General features: G+C 42.1%; 1 protein-coding gene across 2 annotated transcripts; it reads left to right on the top strand.

Annotated features, from left to right (window-relative positions):
• The first annotated feature begins 297 nt into the window (after nt 1-297).
• LOC147446768 (arginase 2, chloroplastic/mitochondrial-like) lies at nt 298-6,584 on the top strand. 2 transcript variants are annotated; one of them, XM_086525946.1, is made up of 7 exons: nt 298-449; nt 1,021-1,173; nt 1,347-1,508; nt 4,205-4,338; nt 5,616-5,825; nt 5,978-6,088; nt 6,234-6,584. In XM_086525946.1, the coding sequence occupies exons 2-7, from the start codon at nt 1,023-1,025 to the stop codon at nt 6,492-6,494; spliced, it is 1,029 nt and encodes a 342-aa protein (XP_086382072.1). In that variant the 5' UTR covers nt 298-449; nt 1,021-1,022; the 3' UTR covers nt 6,495-6,584. The 2 variants fall into 2 exon arrangements, with proteins under 2 accessions (XP_086382072.1, XP_086382073.1); XM_086525947.1 differs by lacking the exon at nt 298-449 and adding an exon at nt 553-810.
• Nucleotides 6,585-18,177: the final 11,593 nt, after the last annotated feature.

The raw sequence follows: 18,177 nt of genomic DNA on the forward strand, positions 1-18,177 counted from the left end.
AAACCCAAAAAATACCCCTAATTTTCTAAAATTCCCTCTCGGCAAACTCAAAGAAAAGATATTTGTATGTTTGGAAAAATGTTTTTTTCCGGAACACTGCCAGGACTACTTATGTAGTCCAAAAACGTTCTACTTTTTCTAATTTTTTTCAATTGTACGTTTGAGCACTGAGTTGCTACTCTGTACGTCAAAGAAGTCTGGATTTCTCCTCTAGGCTCCTCTCTCTCTCTCTCTAGATCGCTCTCTCTCTTTTTCTCTCTCTATCTGTGTCCCTCTGTACGTTTCTAACTCGTGACTTTAGTCTTCAAGTTTGTGGGGACTGTGAGTACATATAAGCAGCCTCCATGCCACTCTTCTACTTCGTGAGTAGCCCACTGATTACCCACAACTTAGAAGCACTTCTCCTTCTTGCCACTGGCCGCTTCACTTTCGCAGCTCCTCTTTGTGAGGTAAGAACCCCTTTTTCCTGCTCTCTCTCTCTCTCTTGTAGTTGTAGGAGAAGAGGAAGAAGAAGGACAGACTTTGTTATGAGTTGTTCCCCGGCCATGAGCTGTGTTCAAGCTGCCATGAGCTTCTGCATTGTACTAGGCATTAAATAGGACGTATTTCTTGGTTGTCATATTATTTCCACAATGTAGCAATCAAGATACTAGGATTGCACTAGTGGAAATCCTAGTAAGAGAGTGGAAAGAATCTCTCTTTGCAAGTTCTCAACTTTGTAATGTGTTTTACATCGCTAGCTAATTATAGTGTTCTTCATAGTCTCCCGGCGCCATGAGCTTCTTCTCCACTCGAGGCACCTGCATCTTTGTAAGTCTAGTAAGGTGTCAGTACATTGGATGGTTGCCTAGCGATAGCGCAGCGTGCCCCCCTTGCAAAATTGCGTTTCTACTTATATGTACTACTATGCAACTAAACAAAACATGCTGTGATATGAGGTGTCATAATCTGCATCTTGGAAATGCAGGTGATGCTAGAATTTCATTCATTTTTCCATGTTTTTGTCCATATTGGATGCAGTCATGATGAAGATTGCTCAACGTCTAAAGTCCACCTTTCAAGCAGCGAGAAACTTCTCAGATTATACGATACCCGTCACACCAGCCTCTAGCCAAGCATTGGATCGTGTCGTAAAAGCCTCACTTACTGTCATTCAAGAGCGAGCACGAGCCAAGGAAATTTGTTTGCCCCCTCTTACAATATTGCCACATGAATGTATTTAAACACACAGAGAGAGAGAGAGAGAGAGAGAGAGAGAGCGCGCGCATGTACACAAACACCTACATGTATACATCTACTCGAAGGACTTATAAATGTTGGAATCTAACATGGGTGCAAGTTGCTGCAGGCTGAGGTTGTTCATAATGCCGGGGGTGCAGAAGCAGTGCCTTGCCTGCTTGGATTACCATTAGGCCACAATTCTTCTTACCACCGTGGCACCGCTTTTGCTCCTCCCTTCGTTCGAGAGGCGATCTGGTCTGCAAGCGCTAATTCTACCACAGAAGAAGGTGGTTTACCCTCTCTCTCTCAACATCTCCTCTCCCCTTTTCTTTGCCATGGGGTTGATATTGCCAATGTTATATGTGTGTTTGGTAGTGTTGTGTACAAATATGAGATCTATTTGAGTCAATTATTGTATGAGTGAAACTATTGTTGGGACATTAAAGTAAAACGACATCCATTTTTGTAGCTAGCCTTTGGTTGGGATAGAACCATATAATTGTCCAGATATGCATATATAATATAATACTAAAAAACCGGCCGCCTTCAGTGGCCTCTCTCTCTCTCTCCCCCTCTCTCCCTCTTTATCGCGTGCAAAGGGGCTTGTATTAGTTTTGGACTTTAGCCTTCGTGTCGCAGATTACGACACGTGTAAAGGGCTTCCCCTTCCGTCATATTATGTTGGTTGTGACGCCTCAGATTCTGGGCGCGTCGGGGAGGGGGCCCGGCGGGGATTCATACCCGCACGCGGCCGAGGGAACTTCTGTCTTCAAGGGGCCCGGCGGGGATTTATACCCGCGCGCGGCCGAGGGACAAGGTGTTGCTTCAAGGGGTCCTGGCGCGGACGGCACCGGCTCAGGAGGGCCCGGCTCGGACGGGACCGGCTCGGGCGTGGTTGCGTTCCATGGGTCAACGGCCGTTTGCGTTTCGCGGGTCTCCGCGGGTCTTGCGTTTCGGGTCCCTAGCCCCACGTAGCCTCAGGCTCCGCCGCACCGCCGACGGGTCATAGCGTGCCCCGGGGAACCTTGCGTGGAGTCCCCACGGTGCGCGAGTGCGTGGAGTGAGGCTACAGTGTCTAGGTGGGGGGTCCCCTCCCGTGGCCGGTCTTCGGGAGGCTCATACCCCTTATATACACCCCCGTTTGAAGAGAGTTCGACGACCGCGTCGAACGTGGGAAAAGAGTGCTCGGCTATGCATGAGGCCGTGGGGACAAAGGGGTGCATATAAGTGCAAGTGATCAAAAACTGTTCCCAAATGCAAGTAAGTAGGCATGCTTTGTTTTTGTCATTTTTGAAAATGAGTGTGAGTATTTTTGGGGTTTTGGCAGAAGGCTGAAAAGATATGCTTTGAACACCCAAGTAGAATTCCCCGTACTTGAGCGTTCCCCGAATAGGTAACCCGATGTGCGCGGAGCCACCTGCTACGTTGGTCCGCGCGGAGGCTTCTTGAAAGCCGAATCTGAAAGAGCGTTCCGTCGCAATGCAGCACTTGCGAGTTGGTCCCTGTTTGGACGTCGTTTGGATCTTCAGCTCAGCATGGGCCACACAACGTGGCCGGGGCGCGACGAACACCGTTGGCTTGGTTCGTCGCGTTTTTGGTGATTCTCTGTTTTTGTCATAAAGAGCCCTGTCTGGCTCGCATCTGCCTTTTCTTCATGTGAAGAGCCCTGTCTGGCTCACATCTTTGCTTTTTGTGTTCGGAGGTGCCCGGCTCGGATCGGGGCCGGCGCGGGTCACGGGTGACGGCCCGGTGTTTGGACGCGTCACGGAGAGCCCTGTCTGGCTCGCATCGTTCCTTTTCCTCATGGAGGTGCCCGGCTCGGATCGGGGCCGGCGCGGGTCACGAGTGACGGCCCGTTGTTTGGACGCGTCACGAAGAGCCCTGTCTGGCTCGCATCGTTCCTTTTCCTCATGGAGGTGCCCGGCTCGGATCGGGGCCGGCGCGGGTCACGGGTGACGGCCCGGTGTTCAGGGAACGCGTCACGGGGCGGAGGGCGTGTGGTTGCTTTCTGGAGCTCTCTTCACCAGGATTTTGACGACCCGGGCCATTGCGGTTGGAGTCGTCGTGAGTATCGTGCGCGTCGGGCACGTTAGTCTTCGGCTCGTTTCCAGGAGCTCGTTCTGGAGCTCTGATACCAAGTGTGACGCCCCAGATTCTGGGCGCGTCGGGGAGGGGGCCCGGCGGGGATTCATACCCGCACGCGGCCGAGGGAACTTCTGTCTTCAAGGGGCCCGGCGGGGATTTATACCCGCGCGCGGCCGAGGGACAAGGTGTTGCTTCAAGGGGTCCTGGCGCGGACGGCACCGGCTCAAGAGGGCCCGGCTCGGACGGGACCGGCTCGGGCGTGGTTGTGTTCCATGGGTCGACGGCCGTTTGCGTTTCGCGGGTCTCCGCGGGTCTTGCGTTTCGGGTCCCTAGCCCCACGTAGCCTCAGGCTCCGCCGCACCGCCGACGGGTCATAGCGTGCCCCGGGGAACCTTGCGTGGAGTCCCCACGGTGCGCGAGTGGGTGGAGTGAGGCTACAGTGTCTAGGTGGGGGGTCCCCTCCCGTGGCCGGTCTTCGGGAGGCTCATACCCCTTATATTGGTAGATATGTATATAGGAGAGAGTGTGTCCGCAAGCGTGCACCGCACCCACATAGACGACATATAGACATAGAAGCCTTTTTCCCTACGCACATTTAAGATCATGAGGTTTTTTATTGAGTGCAATCTGGACAATCAATGGCTGGTATGGGTGGCAAACAATCCCCTTCCCCCAACCACTCCCATTCGACCTAATTGAGATTACCGATATTATCAGGAATTGAAAGAGCAATTTCTTTACAAGGGTCTCTCTCATGCTTCTCTAGTGCAACAAATTTGACATAAAATGGTGGGAGCCAACCTTGATTAATCAAGATCAGAACGAGTCTTAAATGTATTTGTACTTACACTTGAAACTGAGCTTCTATGGTGTTAACCTTTCCAAGTTTACAATTCAGGGAAGGATTTGAAAGATCCACGTGTGATGGTTGATGTTGGCGATTTTCCAATTCACGAGCTGCAAAGCCTTGGGATTCAAGAAAAAGATTTGATGGATACAATCTCCAGCTCTGTCAAGCTAGTGATGAATGAGGTACATAAATTACATGCATACCTTTAAACTCTTAATTTGCACTAACCTAGGCATACAACTTTCAAGATACATTTTGTAAGTGAAAGGTGTCGTTTCACAAACAATTTGAGTTTCCTGATAAGTGTCATTAGATTCTTGTAATGTTGGTTACAAATTTATTTAGGAGGAACTTGTGCAACAATACTTCTATGCATGTGTTTGTTTTCATTAGCTTGGAACTTTTACACCCACTCATGGAATATACCACACACTCATTCCAGCATAGTCTTTTTTTTACAACACACCAAAGGGCCCACAGGGAGATCAGGTGTTTATCCCTTCCAAATATTAGCCGTGAAACATGGTCAGGCAAGGGCTGCGTACCATCGCGAGAGGGCCACACGTAGGCATCACCATGGCCACCTAATTGATGCACCACGTGCTAGGAACGGCAGAGAGAACTCGTAGCAACCAGCTAGGAACCTCCTCCTCGGGTGACCCACCCCAAGAGGAGGATGCACTCGAGTGAACACCAGGTGAGCATAGTTACCAAGAACAGAAAATCAGAACAGGAACTAAGTAAGGCATGAATTGCCACTCCCTGTTACAGATGCTGACTGCCTTCCACCATAGTTACCAGAAATTGGAAATCAGAACAGGGAACGAAATCGGGCATGAATTGCAACGGAAGCCTGAAAATGGCAATTTCCTGTAACTATATAACCTCTGATCAGGATGCTTGAACCCGTCAATGCAGGTGAGAACCTACAAGCCCATTACTGACCGAGACATCGCTTGGTGCCATCATCTGTGCACTTGGTTTTCATAGTCAGGCCTTGACATTTTCTACTGTAGACTATAGGCTGCACAAACCAGACTGTGGGTTTTGCTATGCATTCTTATCCTAGCGTGAAGCTATATAGGTTCATAAAGAGTATTTGAATTTTGGACCCATAAAATGCTCATTGGCTAGAAAGGATATGACAGTTCTAATTGCAGCTCATGATCAAACAACTTTTCTTTTGATTGGAAACTAAGCTACAACCTAAATTTTTCCATCTTAATTACACGGTAAATTCTATGTTGCAATCCCACTCACTTAGCGAGGTTCATGGTATTATGTCATCTTTTATCGGACCCTAGGGGCCTATTACAACCACGAGCCGTTGTTTGCTTTCAATTGATTAATAAGATGAGTGTAATATTTCTTATTGCATAATGGCGATTTTTTAATGAAATTTCATCCTTGAATGTTAGAATTAGTAATAATGAGTTTTGGTTTATTATCTTGTTGATAGCCTTACCTCCGGCCGTTGATAATTGGCGGTGATCACTCCATCTCATACCCAATAGTGAAGGCTGTTTCAGAAAAGCTAGGTGGACCTGTTGATATCCTCCACATTGATGCACATCCTGATCTTTATGACGCTTTTGAGGGAAATAAATTTTCTCATGCATCATCCTTCGCACGCATAATGGAGGGAGGCTATGCGCGCCGCCTTCTACAGGTTTTCCTCCTCATACTATTGTTGAACCATTTATTTATTGAACAAAAATCAGCCGGTACCCCCTACTATGCCCTTCATCGGGTTTTTTTTTTTTTGGCAAGTCATCTTTAAAAAGAAGCAATTATTAATGTTTGGAGCCTCAATATGCACAGGTTGGAATACGCTCTATCAACATAGAAGGTAGGGAGCAAGCAAAGAAGTTTGGAGTGGAGCTTTTTGAAATGCGGCATTATGAAGAGCATCGAAAATTCTTGGAGAATTTGGTTTGTTAGAGACCGGACTTAATTTGTCACTAATCCAATTTAGATCACCTTAAACAATCTAAACTTCATACTAATTTGAAATTAAAAACCTCTTAATTTCAAATTCAATTACAGCTTGAGCTTCTTTTTGTGATGGCGCGCGCAGGAGCTTGGAAATGGTGTGAAGGGTGTGTACATATCGATTGACGTGGATTGCCTGGACCCAGGTTTTGCACCCGGAGTGTCCCACATAGAGTCAGGAGGATTATCATTCCGTGATGTGATGAGAATCTTACACAACTTAAAGGGAAATATAGTGGGTGGTGATGTCGTGGAGTACAATCCGCAGCGTGATACTGCACATCAAATGACAGCCATGATCGCATCCAAATTTGTGCGCGAACTAGTTGCCAAAATGTCTAAATAATTCATTCACCTGGCAATATTATGTAAGCATAAAATCAATAGATCTACCAGCAGCTGCACCTTGAATAAAACCACACCTTGTGTTTTTACATTTTCAAATCCTTGATTATCTTTAGAATATCTTTGATTAGCGTTAGAATGCAATAGAGTGCATAAATTATTATACAATTAGTTACGTTCTTTTTTGCAAAAAACAATTTGAGCGCATACGTAAACCTTGCATAATTGGATCAGATAAATATAATTGCAGCAGTTTGTGTTCTAGTGTAGAAGTAAACTATGAATGTCCACTCTTTGCAAGGGCTCCTTTGATTTAGCTTAGAAAAGAGACTCGTACGTCACTGAAATAGGTTTGTATGCGCTTGAATTCGAAGGGCCAGCTTAGGCAAAAGTTGCAGTTTCAAAATGGACTTTGACTAAAATGGACATAGGGTCTCTAATATCTGAGTGAATTCAAATGCTTTTAAAAAAAGCATCTATATCTATACCATTATAAAAGGGGAAGGGGTCCCTCCCCCCGGCGCGCTCTCATATGTGGTAGAAGCACCTTGATTCGGCAATGTTTCTTGCGTCTTCCGGCACGCAACGAACACACACACACATAGAGAGAGAGAGAGAGAGAGAGAGAGAGTTGGCCGTACTAGTACTACTAGTACGGCCGGCCGCCTTCGGCATCCTCTCTCTCTCCCCCTCTCCCCTCTTTATCGCGTGCAAAGGGGTTTGTTTTTGTTTTGGACTTTAACCTTCAGGTCGCAGATTGCGACACGTATAAAAAGCTCCCCCTTCCGCCATATTATGTTAGTAGATTCAAAGTATCCCCCACATGCAGGGGGGTGATTTGTTATTTGGGTGAATCTAACAGCATAGTGTGATGGCCACACTTCATGAAAATAGTTATTGTTATTTGAAAAGGGGGGTGCAGCAACTCACCACAAAAGGTACCCCCTTGCTGTAAAAAAATCAATTCTCTCTCTTGGGATCCTCTACTTGAGCATAGGAAAAAGTGAAACTATCCTAGATTTTCCAACTCCATGTCATGGGCACTTGGTTTTATGTGCACCTTTCACTTCCCAATACTCCCAAGCATGAAAGGTAATTAACAAAATATATTTTTTAATTGTTGAGGTGTAACCTTTCCTTTTTTCGTCAATTTTGTAAAGGTTCACAATTGATGAGAGAGAGAGAGAGAGAGAGAGACCGTTGGCCGTACGAGTACTATTCAAGGTATCCCCCACATGCAGGGGGTGATTTGTTATTTGGGTGAATCTAACAGCATAGTGTGATGGCCACACTTCATGAAAATAGTTATTGTTATTTGAAAAGGGGGGTGTAGCAACTCACCACAAAAGGTACCCCCTTGCTGTAAAAAATCAATTGTAAAAAATCAATTCTCTCTCCTGGGATCCTCTACTTCAGCATAGGAAAAAGTTGAACCTATCCTAGATTTTCCAACTCCATGTCATGGGCACTTGGTTTTATGTGCACCTTTCACTTCCCAATACTCCCAAGCATGAAAGGTAATTAACAAAATATATTTTCTAATTGTTGAGTCGTAACCTTTTCCTTTTTCCGTCAATTTTGTAAAGGTTCACAATTGATGAGAGAGAGAGAGAGCCCGTTGGCCGTACTAGTACTATTCAAGGTATCCCCCACACGCAGGGGGGTGATTTGTTATTTGGGTGAATCTAACAGCATAGTGTGATGGCCACACTTCATGAAAATAGTTATTGTTATTTGAAAAGGGGGGTGCAGCAACTCACCACAAAAGTGTGTAGTTGGCTTACCCCCTTGCTGTAAAAAATCAATTCTCTCTCCTGGGATCCTCTACTTGAGCATAGGAAAAAGTGAACCTATCCTAGATTTTCCAACTCCATGTCATGGGCACCTGGTTTTATGTGCACCTTTCACTTCCCACTCCTCCCAAGCATGAAAGGTAATTAACAGAATATATTTTTTAATTGTTGAGGTGTAACCTTTTCCTTTTTTCGTCAATTTTGTAAAGGTTCACAATTGATGAGAGAGAGAGAGAGAGAGAGAGAGAGAGAGAGAGAGACCGTTGGCTGTACTAGTACTATTCAACATATCCACCACACGCAGGGGGGTGATTTGTTATTTGGGTGAATCTAACAGCATAGTGTGATGGCCACACTTCATGAAAATAGTTATTGTTATTTGAAAAGGGGGGTGCAGCAACTCACCACAAAATGTACCCCCTTGCTGTAAAAAATCAATTCTCTCTCCTGAGATCCTCTACTTGAGCATAGGAAAAAGTGAATCTATCCTAGATTTTTCAACTCCATGTCATGGGCACTTGGTTTTATGTGCACCTTTCACTTCCCACTCCTCCCAAGCATGAAATGTAATTAATAAAATATATTTTTTAATTGTTGAGGTATAACCTTTCCTTTTTTCTTTAATTTTGTAAAGGTTCACAATTGATTTGATTTGCATCTTTTTGGCCTCCTAAAGGCCTTAGTATCCATATGGGTGAAGGTTGTTCAATCCCTCGAGAAAGCTTTAAAGGTCTTAAAGAGAAAGAAATATGCCTATCAAATGCTATCTCCCAAAGCTGCTTTTATTGTTTTGGCAGGCTTTAGAAGGCTTTAGAGAACAAAGGATTAAAAGGAGGAAGATTGATGATGTTTAGATATATTTGAGCTTGGGCCGACACCAATGGGGCAAATAGCTCACACCATATGGATGAAATATGCCAAATACAATCACAAATTTGAGAAGAAGATTCACTCATAAGAGAAACTGACACAATAAACAGCAAGAAAATAGTGAGAAATTTGGCAAAATGGACAGCGCCATTGCGTTCGGAACTAGTATTCTTAGGAGTTCTATCCATTATGTGAAATAGTGATTCAATAATTTTGTATGCTATTTCTCAAAGTTGCTTTCATTGATTTGGTAGGCTTTAGAGAACAAAAGATTAAAGAGTATTCATAGGAGTTCTATCCATGATGTGAAATAGTGATTCAATAATTTTGTTAAAATATGTTAATTTTGTTAAAATATGTTGATTTGTAAAGAGTCCTTTTATTTAAGGACTTCACAAAGACTCATTTCATTGAATTGTAAGATATGCTTATTAAATCTATCTTTTTGGATTTCTAAAAGAAGCCTTAGAGGAGAGTAGGTTTAGGCATACTTTCAATGTTTTCACTGATGATTGAGACTTACCTTAAATGTTTGCAGTGATGATTAAGGCTTATTTTAAATTTTATTTCAATTTTAAAATAGTAAATGGATCTTTTTATTTCACCTTTCATTTCACATCTTGATATGTCTTGACTTTTCTTGTATTCTATCGTTTTAATGTTACAGTGAAACTTCACCTTGCACAATTCTAGTAAATTTCTCTCTCTCTCTCTCTCACACACACACACACACAAATATTTTGAATGTTTCCAGTGATGATTAAGACTTACCTTAAATGTTTTCAGTGATGATTGAGATTTACCTTAAATTTTATTTCAGTTTTAAAATAGTAAATGGATCTTTTTATTTCACCTTTCATTTCACATCCTGACATATCTTGACTTTTCTTGCATTCTATTGTTTTAATGTTAAAGTGAAGCTTCACTTTGCATAATTCTAGTAAATTCCACACACATATATATATATCGATGAGTACTTTTTATTTCATGTTTCATTTCACAGCCTCACATGGCTAGATTTTTCTTGCATTTTAAAAATTAATTCTAGTCAATATTCAAGAAAGCCTCTTTTGTTAAGCGATCATTATTCGAATTTCCTCCTCACAAAGAAATGAATTGGAAATACTAGCATAAATTTAAAGTTTGTAAGATTTTTGAACTATTTTCTCACATATTTCACCTTTTTTTTTCATTTTACCATGGTTTGCAATCAACTAGTTTCCATTTTCAACCGACTCAAGGCTAAGCTGAGACAATCCTTTCCTGAACATTGATTCCGGTTAAACTCAACCTACTGAATTTAGCACTTTCTTATTTTTTTAGAAAGCCATTGTGACCCTTTCACTTTTTTTACGAAGTCTTAAAAATATTCTTTTGTTTTAGTTTTTTATGTGTCTTTTTATTTCATTTTTATTTTATTTTGTTTTCAAATGATAATTTGCAATGTGCACTTTTCACCTTGTTATTTAAGTGGAGCCTTTCCTAATATATAAACCATTTGTGATTATGGCCAGGTTCACAAGAGTTGGCGAGGACATTTGAAAAGGAGCATGCGTCTACCAAGGAGGCTGCCCATTTTCACAAAAAGAAATTTCACTTCTCCGGACCTTTAAAAAAATTGGCGAGCACCCCTCCCTCCTTCCCTCAGAAGAGCTGCTCTACCACCCACTTTTCAACACAAAAAAATTGGCGAGCACCCCTCCCTCCTTCCCTCAGAAGAGCTGCTCTACCACCCACTTTTCAACACAAAACATGGATCAATGTGATTGAAATGAATCTAGCAGCTACACACTCAACAACACTACCGCTACACTACAACTCATTGAACGTCAAGATCTTGCACAATAAATTTTATAGAGCTCTCTCCATCCCTTGTGAACAAAGGGAGAGGTGAAAGAAAGAGTGTAAGATTTTTGTTGTTGACTCTTGTGAACTCAACCTGTGTATATACACTTGTGAACTCAACCTGTGTATGTATAATGAATAATATAATGTATATTTTTATTTTACTTTTTATCATTTTATTTTGTTTTCAAATGATAATGTGCAATATACACTATTCACCTTATTATTTAAGTTGAGCTTTCCTTAATATATAAACCATTTGTGAGTATATATAATGGATAATATAATTTTATATTAAAACACAAAAAAAGACTCATGTGGATATTGTAGGCACTCATTTAAACCATAAATTTCATTTTCCCCCTTAAACATATGCAAAAGTTAGCATAGTTTAAGAACATGAAGGCTTTTATATAATGCAAGAAAAGAAAGTGAACTTTATTTTTCTTTTTATAGGCCACGTGAGAATGCAACATCAGAAGTCTTTGGTGAGTTTGCAAAACCACCGCGTGGTTAGCGGGGGTTTCTACTAATGGCAACCCCCTCTCGTGTGAAATACTTACTTCTAAAAGAGAGAGGGGTGACCCTCCACGTGGTAGCGTTTTCCCTCCTCTTCCCTCACAAAGGACCTTTAACCCACTTGCAGCCAGCGTGGCATGGTCCACAGACCCATCTTAGGGAGCCTGTTGGTCGCCAACACGGCCACCCTCGTGATTAATTGACACCCCCTCTGTCAGGTGGGATCTACGATCCCTATTGATTGGGGGTGGCGGGATCGGTTTTGCACCATTTGTTGGCGGATTAATCCCCAAGTGATCACAATTAAAGTGAACTCCACGTAAACTTGATGTGAACATCAAATGACCGCAAGTGATCCCCGTGTGAATTCCAATCAAGATGTGATCACCCTGTGAACCCACTTATTTTGAAGTGATCGTCGATTGAACAAGACAAACTGCTAGCTAGACGTATATAAGGCTCATTTGCTCGGCTCTTGCTCCTATCACCATGTAGTATTCAACAAGTTGAGCTACTATGATATTTGAACTTAAGTGAGTCACATTTTGTCAGCTTTCATTGTTTTCTTTGTTTTATGTTTTAGTCATTATCACATGTAGAAGGTTCTCTAACATTTTCTCTCCCTGCACTATCTTTCCATGTGTTTTATTGGCTAGAGCACATGCTCAATTTGATCTCTTGTTGACCCATGGGTCAACAGTAGGACATAACTCAATTTTTGTACCAAAGTCTAATTTTTTGAGAGTTATGAAATGATGCAGAATATGATAAATATCATTTGTAATGAGTAGCTATTCTAGTTGCAAAAGCCGAGGTGCGAGGCACTTCCAGATGGTAAATACGAATCCATTTGACTCATTGAACTCTATTTGTGGTTTAACCTATGGTAGCCTTAGTATATAAGGTATCTAGGTCATTTTGTAAACATAACTCTAATCTTAATCAAGGTATTGTGCTGTCGTCGATTGTATGTGAGAGAAAGAGAAAGCGCGAGCTTCATCATGACGCTACTCCCTGCTCGCTCATCGTATTGGAGATCCAACTACACCATTGTGATAGGCTCGGAGAGAGTTATGCAACAATGTCAAGCATTCCATGCAAAACAAAACACACGTGCTAACACATCTACGAGCTATTTGTGGTCGTAAGTGTATCAAACGATGTCGGTTTTCTACGTGCAAGTAGTCGTTAGAATCATGGCAACATAAGCTACACATAGATACTCATAGATTTCAGTTTTGGGCACTGTAAAATTTTGCTTTGTCTTCATATGCGTTTGCTACATATGGGTTAGGAGTGGGGATTTTGAGTGTAGAGGCTTTGGGGTAGGTGTATACTAGTGAGGGGATGGTGTTCCTTAAGGTGTGTACCATTGTGGTATGATTTTGTGAGTTTTCTTCCGTTTGTGTGTATGTGGGTTGGGTGGTGTAGTTGAGAGCATTGAGATTCTTGATTTTGGTTTAGTTGGCCTTCTAGAGTATTGTATATGTGGGATGGTCTCAACCTGACAAGCTATAGAGATTGCCTCCGTGTGCCTATTGTATCATCTGTGTCCTTGATTGACATTATGTTGATCTAGGTGGTGTTGCATGTACTTTATAGGTGGTGTGATTCGCTCCCACAACATTGGCGTCGTTGTCGGGAACACAAGGACTTAAGTAGGTAATCCTACTAACACTCGTGTAATGGTTGTGTGCTTTAGTTTCGACTAAAGAGAGCATTTTTCTTAAGTGGATTTGGAAGAGGATATTTCGAGATCAAGTGGACAGCCAAGAAGTGTGTGTCTTTGTCGAGGGTTTGCGACTAGATGGATTTAGTTAGAATTTGTAGTATTAGTTGTAGATTAGAGTAGTTATTTGTGGTTGAGGGATTTGTGAGATGATCAAAGCATTTTCTAGTCGATTATGGCAGTGAAGCATTTTTCTATTCACGATTACAAAAGCCCATATGAGTAGGAGTAGCTATAAGTAAGTGATCTGATTACGATCTAGAGCTATTCATCACCGATTTATTTGCCGAAGTGCTTGTTTGCATTTAAAGTCACGAAAAAGTGTAATTTTGAGGATAAAAATCAGTAAACAAGTTTCTGATGACATTTTTTCATGACTGATTGATGTTGAGCATATAAGAGGGCATTTGCAACAGTTTTGAGAAGAAAAATTAAAATTTTGCAAACTTGGACATCGTACGCGTATGATGTCTCAAGAGGCACTTGGAAACCAAATTTAACAAGACTGCACCAAAGTGTTCAAAAGGGGTGTTTTACCCTAGGTATACCTTGAGACTAAAAATTTGATTTACATTTGGTGCCTAAAACACAAAAGCAGAGAAACAAAAGACTGAAAATTGGAAAATTGCCTTTGAACACAATGGAATAAGATTGCTTACACCAATCTAGAGATGTTAAACCCAAAAATCACATCTACTTTAGATTCAAAATCAGCTTATACAAGCTCCGGGATCCCAACAATAGAGGAACATTCATCCATAATGGATCTTCCAAACTTGCAGTTGATAAAGAACAATTTTGTTCAGAGAGTTTGGATGACAGATCATGAGAGTGAAGGACTATATAGATACATTGACGCTAGTAAAGTCAACCTTTATAGGTGCTCAAAGCCATACCCAAAAGAGCTGACGGATTACAAGCTCTTATATGTCTATACATACCCAGAGTCGATTGTCGATGGAAATCTATAGTTGTTGACAAGTATGGACGAGAATATAGAGCTATTGAAAGCAAAAATCCACATAGTGCATTAGAAGTAGGTGGATATTTGGTCAATAAAGGACCATAGATACCTCCACCAAACACGAGAATTCCAAAAAGGGAGCCACCTACATTCCCTCTTAGAGCAATAACGAGAGATGAAATGATCACAGAGATGGCAGACATGCCTCCTCAAGTGAATATCCCTAATGGACAAATCTCCAACAGAATGACCAATCCCTTTGAAGAAGACCAATATACAATCAGGTATCAATCGGACCAAACAAGTAGAGTTAAAAACCGATCTATCCACCAATGAACAACATGGGACCAAATACACCACAGTCTCTGCAGTCGAGGGTACATCAAGATGCCATACTAAGATCAGACATCAATAGAGATGGTTATCTGGTCATCCTAGGACCAAGTACACCACTATTCCCATCATATCCATATTTGAGTGAAGATCAAGGACCAACCGTTAGACCGACTACAACAGGGTTACCTTATGCAGAAAGAGTAAGAATCGAGAGAGAGTCCCAGGAAGACCCACCTGTTGTGAGACACTCACAAGGATATGAACTAGAAGATGCAATCAAAGAAGCACTTAGGCATAGTAGAAGGCATGAAGATAGAGAAGGGCTTGGAGATCAAATGCTACGGTTAGTAGACCAGCGACGGATTAGGCCATCCCAAGTCTAGAGATGGGTAAAAAGAAAATACACCGGAGATAAATATCCAAAAGATCACGTGGAATATTTCTCAAGAGTAATCAAAGCAAAGGAATTGTGGATTTTGTACCACAGTTTGCAAGATTTGGACTAACTCTAGAAGATGATGCGGCTACATGGTTTGACTCAATGGAAAGACAAGGTTTTGAGACTCTAGACGAGTTGTTTGAGGAATTTATCAAAGAATTATTGCAAAAAGGCATTGCTCACAATATGGTCTCACAAATTCACAGAGTCGAGCAGAATGAGGGTGAATCAGTACGCAAAGCGACATTACGTCTCAAGAGATATGTCAAGTTTTATCCACAAGTGGAACTACCTATGCATGTATGATTGATGTTGATCTTTGTCTAGGGTATGAGACATGCGAGTCTTTAGAAGGATCTACATATGATGAGGAACCTACGGTTAAACAAATTTATCAAAGAAGCTCTTTATCTTTTGGATAATTGTGAAGAATATTTGTAAGAGTCAAGAGGACAACACATCCTCTCAACACAGTGATTCACAGATGATTGAGTCCATTGCAAAACCAGCGACACCTATCGATCCGAAAAAGTTTATCGACGACATAGTCAAGAGGTTAACTCCTCTTGTAGGTCTGGTTCGGGGGAGCCAAAGTGGTGCAAAATTGTGGAAGAATGAACAAACTATACGAGGAAAGAGTGCTACTATAGCATAGAATATGCTAGGGAGAGGTATGTATAACCTACTCAGTAGCACCTACTCGACCTAGATATGTACTCCACCTACAACCTACTATAGCATGGAATATGCTAGGGAGAGGTATGTACAACCTATTCAGTAGCACCTACTCCACCTAGATATGGAATATGCTAGGGAGAGGTATGTACAACTTATTCAGTATAGCACCTACTCCACCTAGATACATTATGGGAAATGCGCCAGGTCTAGTAGGAGTTTAAAGGCCACAGCATGTCTTAGGACAACAACCTCCGTTGCCAAGTGCTAGAATGCCTGTAGACATGAGATATACACCGATGATGGAAGCATCTAATAAACAAGAGCTAGTACCCACTACAATGTATTATAACAACCAAAGTGTGTACTGCCCTTTGAAGCAACAGAAGATAAGAGAAACACATGGAGTGGTGAGGCCAGTACAACCTCGACCTCCTACGTTTTGACATGAAGAAAGAAGGTATGAGATGCAGAATTTAATGGCCTAGTAACTTGTGTGTAGCGGAAAATAGCATGAACATAGTGAGCATTTCATTAGAATAGATTCCTAATGAGCATAACAAGAGTGCTTGGGTGCAACAAAATCATAACACCTAGTTAGATAGGCATGAACAATACTTCAAAAGAGAGAGAAATTAAGCTATTGACAACAGTTGAGGACCGGATTTACATGGAGACGGTCCCCCCTCCAAAAGGCTTTGTATTATAGGTTTCCTCCATCAAGGGAGACATTTTACAATACAATTCTTTGTGTTCCTTCAATAACTAGCTAGTGCAATGAAGATGGAAGCTTCAAGCACTAAGCAAACACTTATAAAACACAACATCAATTCCCTCACGGTCTCAGACCCAAGACCTCACACACCTTAGAAGATGGTGAGAGCTAGCGGGGTATGAGAGTAGATTGAGAGGAAGCCTAGGAGTAGTCTTACGAGAAAGAAGTACATCTCCTCACATAATCACTCATAATAGCTAGCATAGCTTAGTAATTAGCATGGTAGAGGAGATGAGCATGCATTGAAGCTTGGATCGTGGTTGGATTTGCATCACAAAGCCAAGAGTTGTTGGTGTAGGCCTCCCTTCTCACAAGCTTGGAGTAGGTGATGAGATTTCCATTAAAGCTTGAGAAGGAGAGAAAGAGTCTTCTTGCTTCAGATATGAGCTAATGTGAGTGTGTGCGGAATAATGTCTTTGAAAAATCAGCCCCCTCTCTCTCTTGGTCAACCCCTCTTGCTAATTCCTCTTGCTGGCTTCCCATTGGACCCCTCCAGGCTTAGCCAATAGGATTTAACAAGCATAAGTGATAGTCTTGTGACGTGTGTCTTTTGTGAGAGCTTTAGGTAATTAAATAATGCAACTAAAGTCTCATCGGACCCCTTTGTCTTCTGGCCAATAGGAAGCAGGCAAGCCATAGGGCTGCTGAATGCTCATTGGGAGACTGTCCAATAGTCTTCTAGAGAGCTGCTAAATGCTCATGGGGCTGTTGAGTGCTCATTGGACCCTTGGGAGACTGTTCAATAGTCTTCTAGAGAGCTTAATTCTTATTGGTTCTTTTATTAAGTGTTTTTAAATGAATTAAACTAGATTTACCCTAGCGTAATTCTCATTGGTCCACCTCTATGGCCATCCAATAGGATTTGAGTGCACCTTGTGGACAATTGGCCTAGTGTCCCTCATTCCCTTTGTGTAAAGGGAGCCTGTGAGTGTGAGTGTGTGTGTGTGTGTGTGTGTGTGTGTGTGTGTGTGTGTGTGTGTGTGTGTGTGTGTGTGTGTGTGTGTGTGTGTGTGTTTCTCTCTCATCCCCTACTTACAGGGCTCCCGCCTCCTATGTAGGAGCCTTGAAGACTTTTTTGGCACACTCACTAAGCATCCAATTTTACTAAGCTTCACCATTGGACACAACCTTTGAATTTTTGGAGCCTTAGCATTTTGGAAGTCTTAATGGGTTGAACCTTAGGGTCTTTCAAGCCCACTGTTGCACATTGCTCTTTTGCAAATGGCCCCCCCTTTGGAATCCTATTGTGGCCGATCTGCCAGCTTAACCAATATTCTAGCTTTTTCTCCCCTGGCACTTCCCCATATTAAATGATCAGATTAACATGAGAAAATCATTTAGGAGAATTAGATATTCTCTCCAATGGTGAATTAGGGATTGGCAAAGGTTGAAGCAATCCAGGTTGCTTCCCTCTATCAAACTTTGTCTTTTGGCATACCACACAATTAGAAACATAATGTTGTATGTTTGCTTTCATGGTAGGCCAATAGAAATATGTTTCAATCCCTTTTAGGGTAGACTGAATCCCTCTATGCCCCGCATAAGGAGGAGCATGAGATTCATACATTACTCTCACGTAGTGAGTTAGTGACGCATAGTCTATTGTCATAGAGAAGAGAACCATCCTGTAAAGTAAATGGTTCCTCTTTCTTCCCTAGTCCAAGGGCTGAAATCACATCTCTAAAATCGGGATCAATAGCATACTCATCTATCATAGAAGATAGATCGTTGTGAGTTGC

Source organism: Adiantum capillus-veneris, chromosome 12 (assembly GCF_014529385.1).
Source record: "Adiantum capillus-veneris isolate H3 chromosome 12, ASM1452938v2, whole genome shotgun sequence".
In the NCBI taxonomy this organism is placed as follows: domain Eukaryota; kingdom Viridiplantae; phylum Streptophyta; class Polypodiopsida; order Polypodiales; family Pteridaceae; genus Adiantum; species Adiantum capillus-veneris.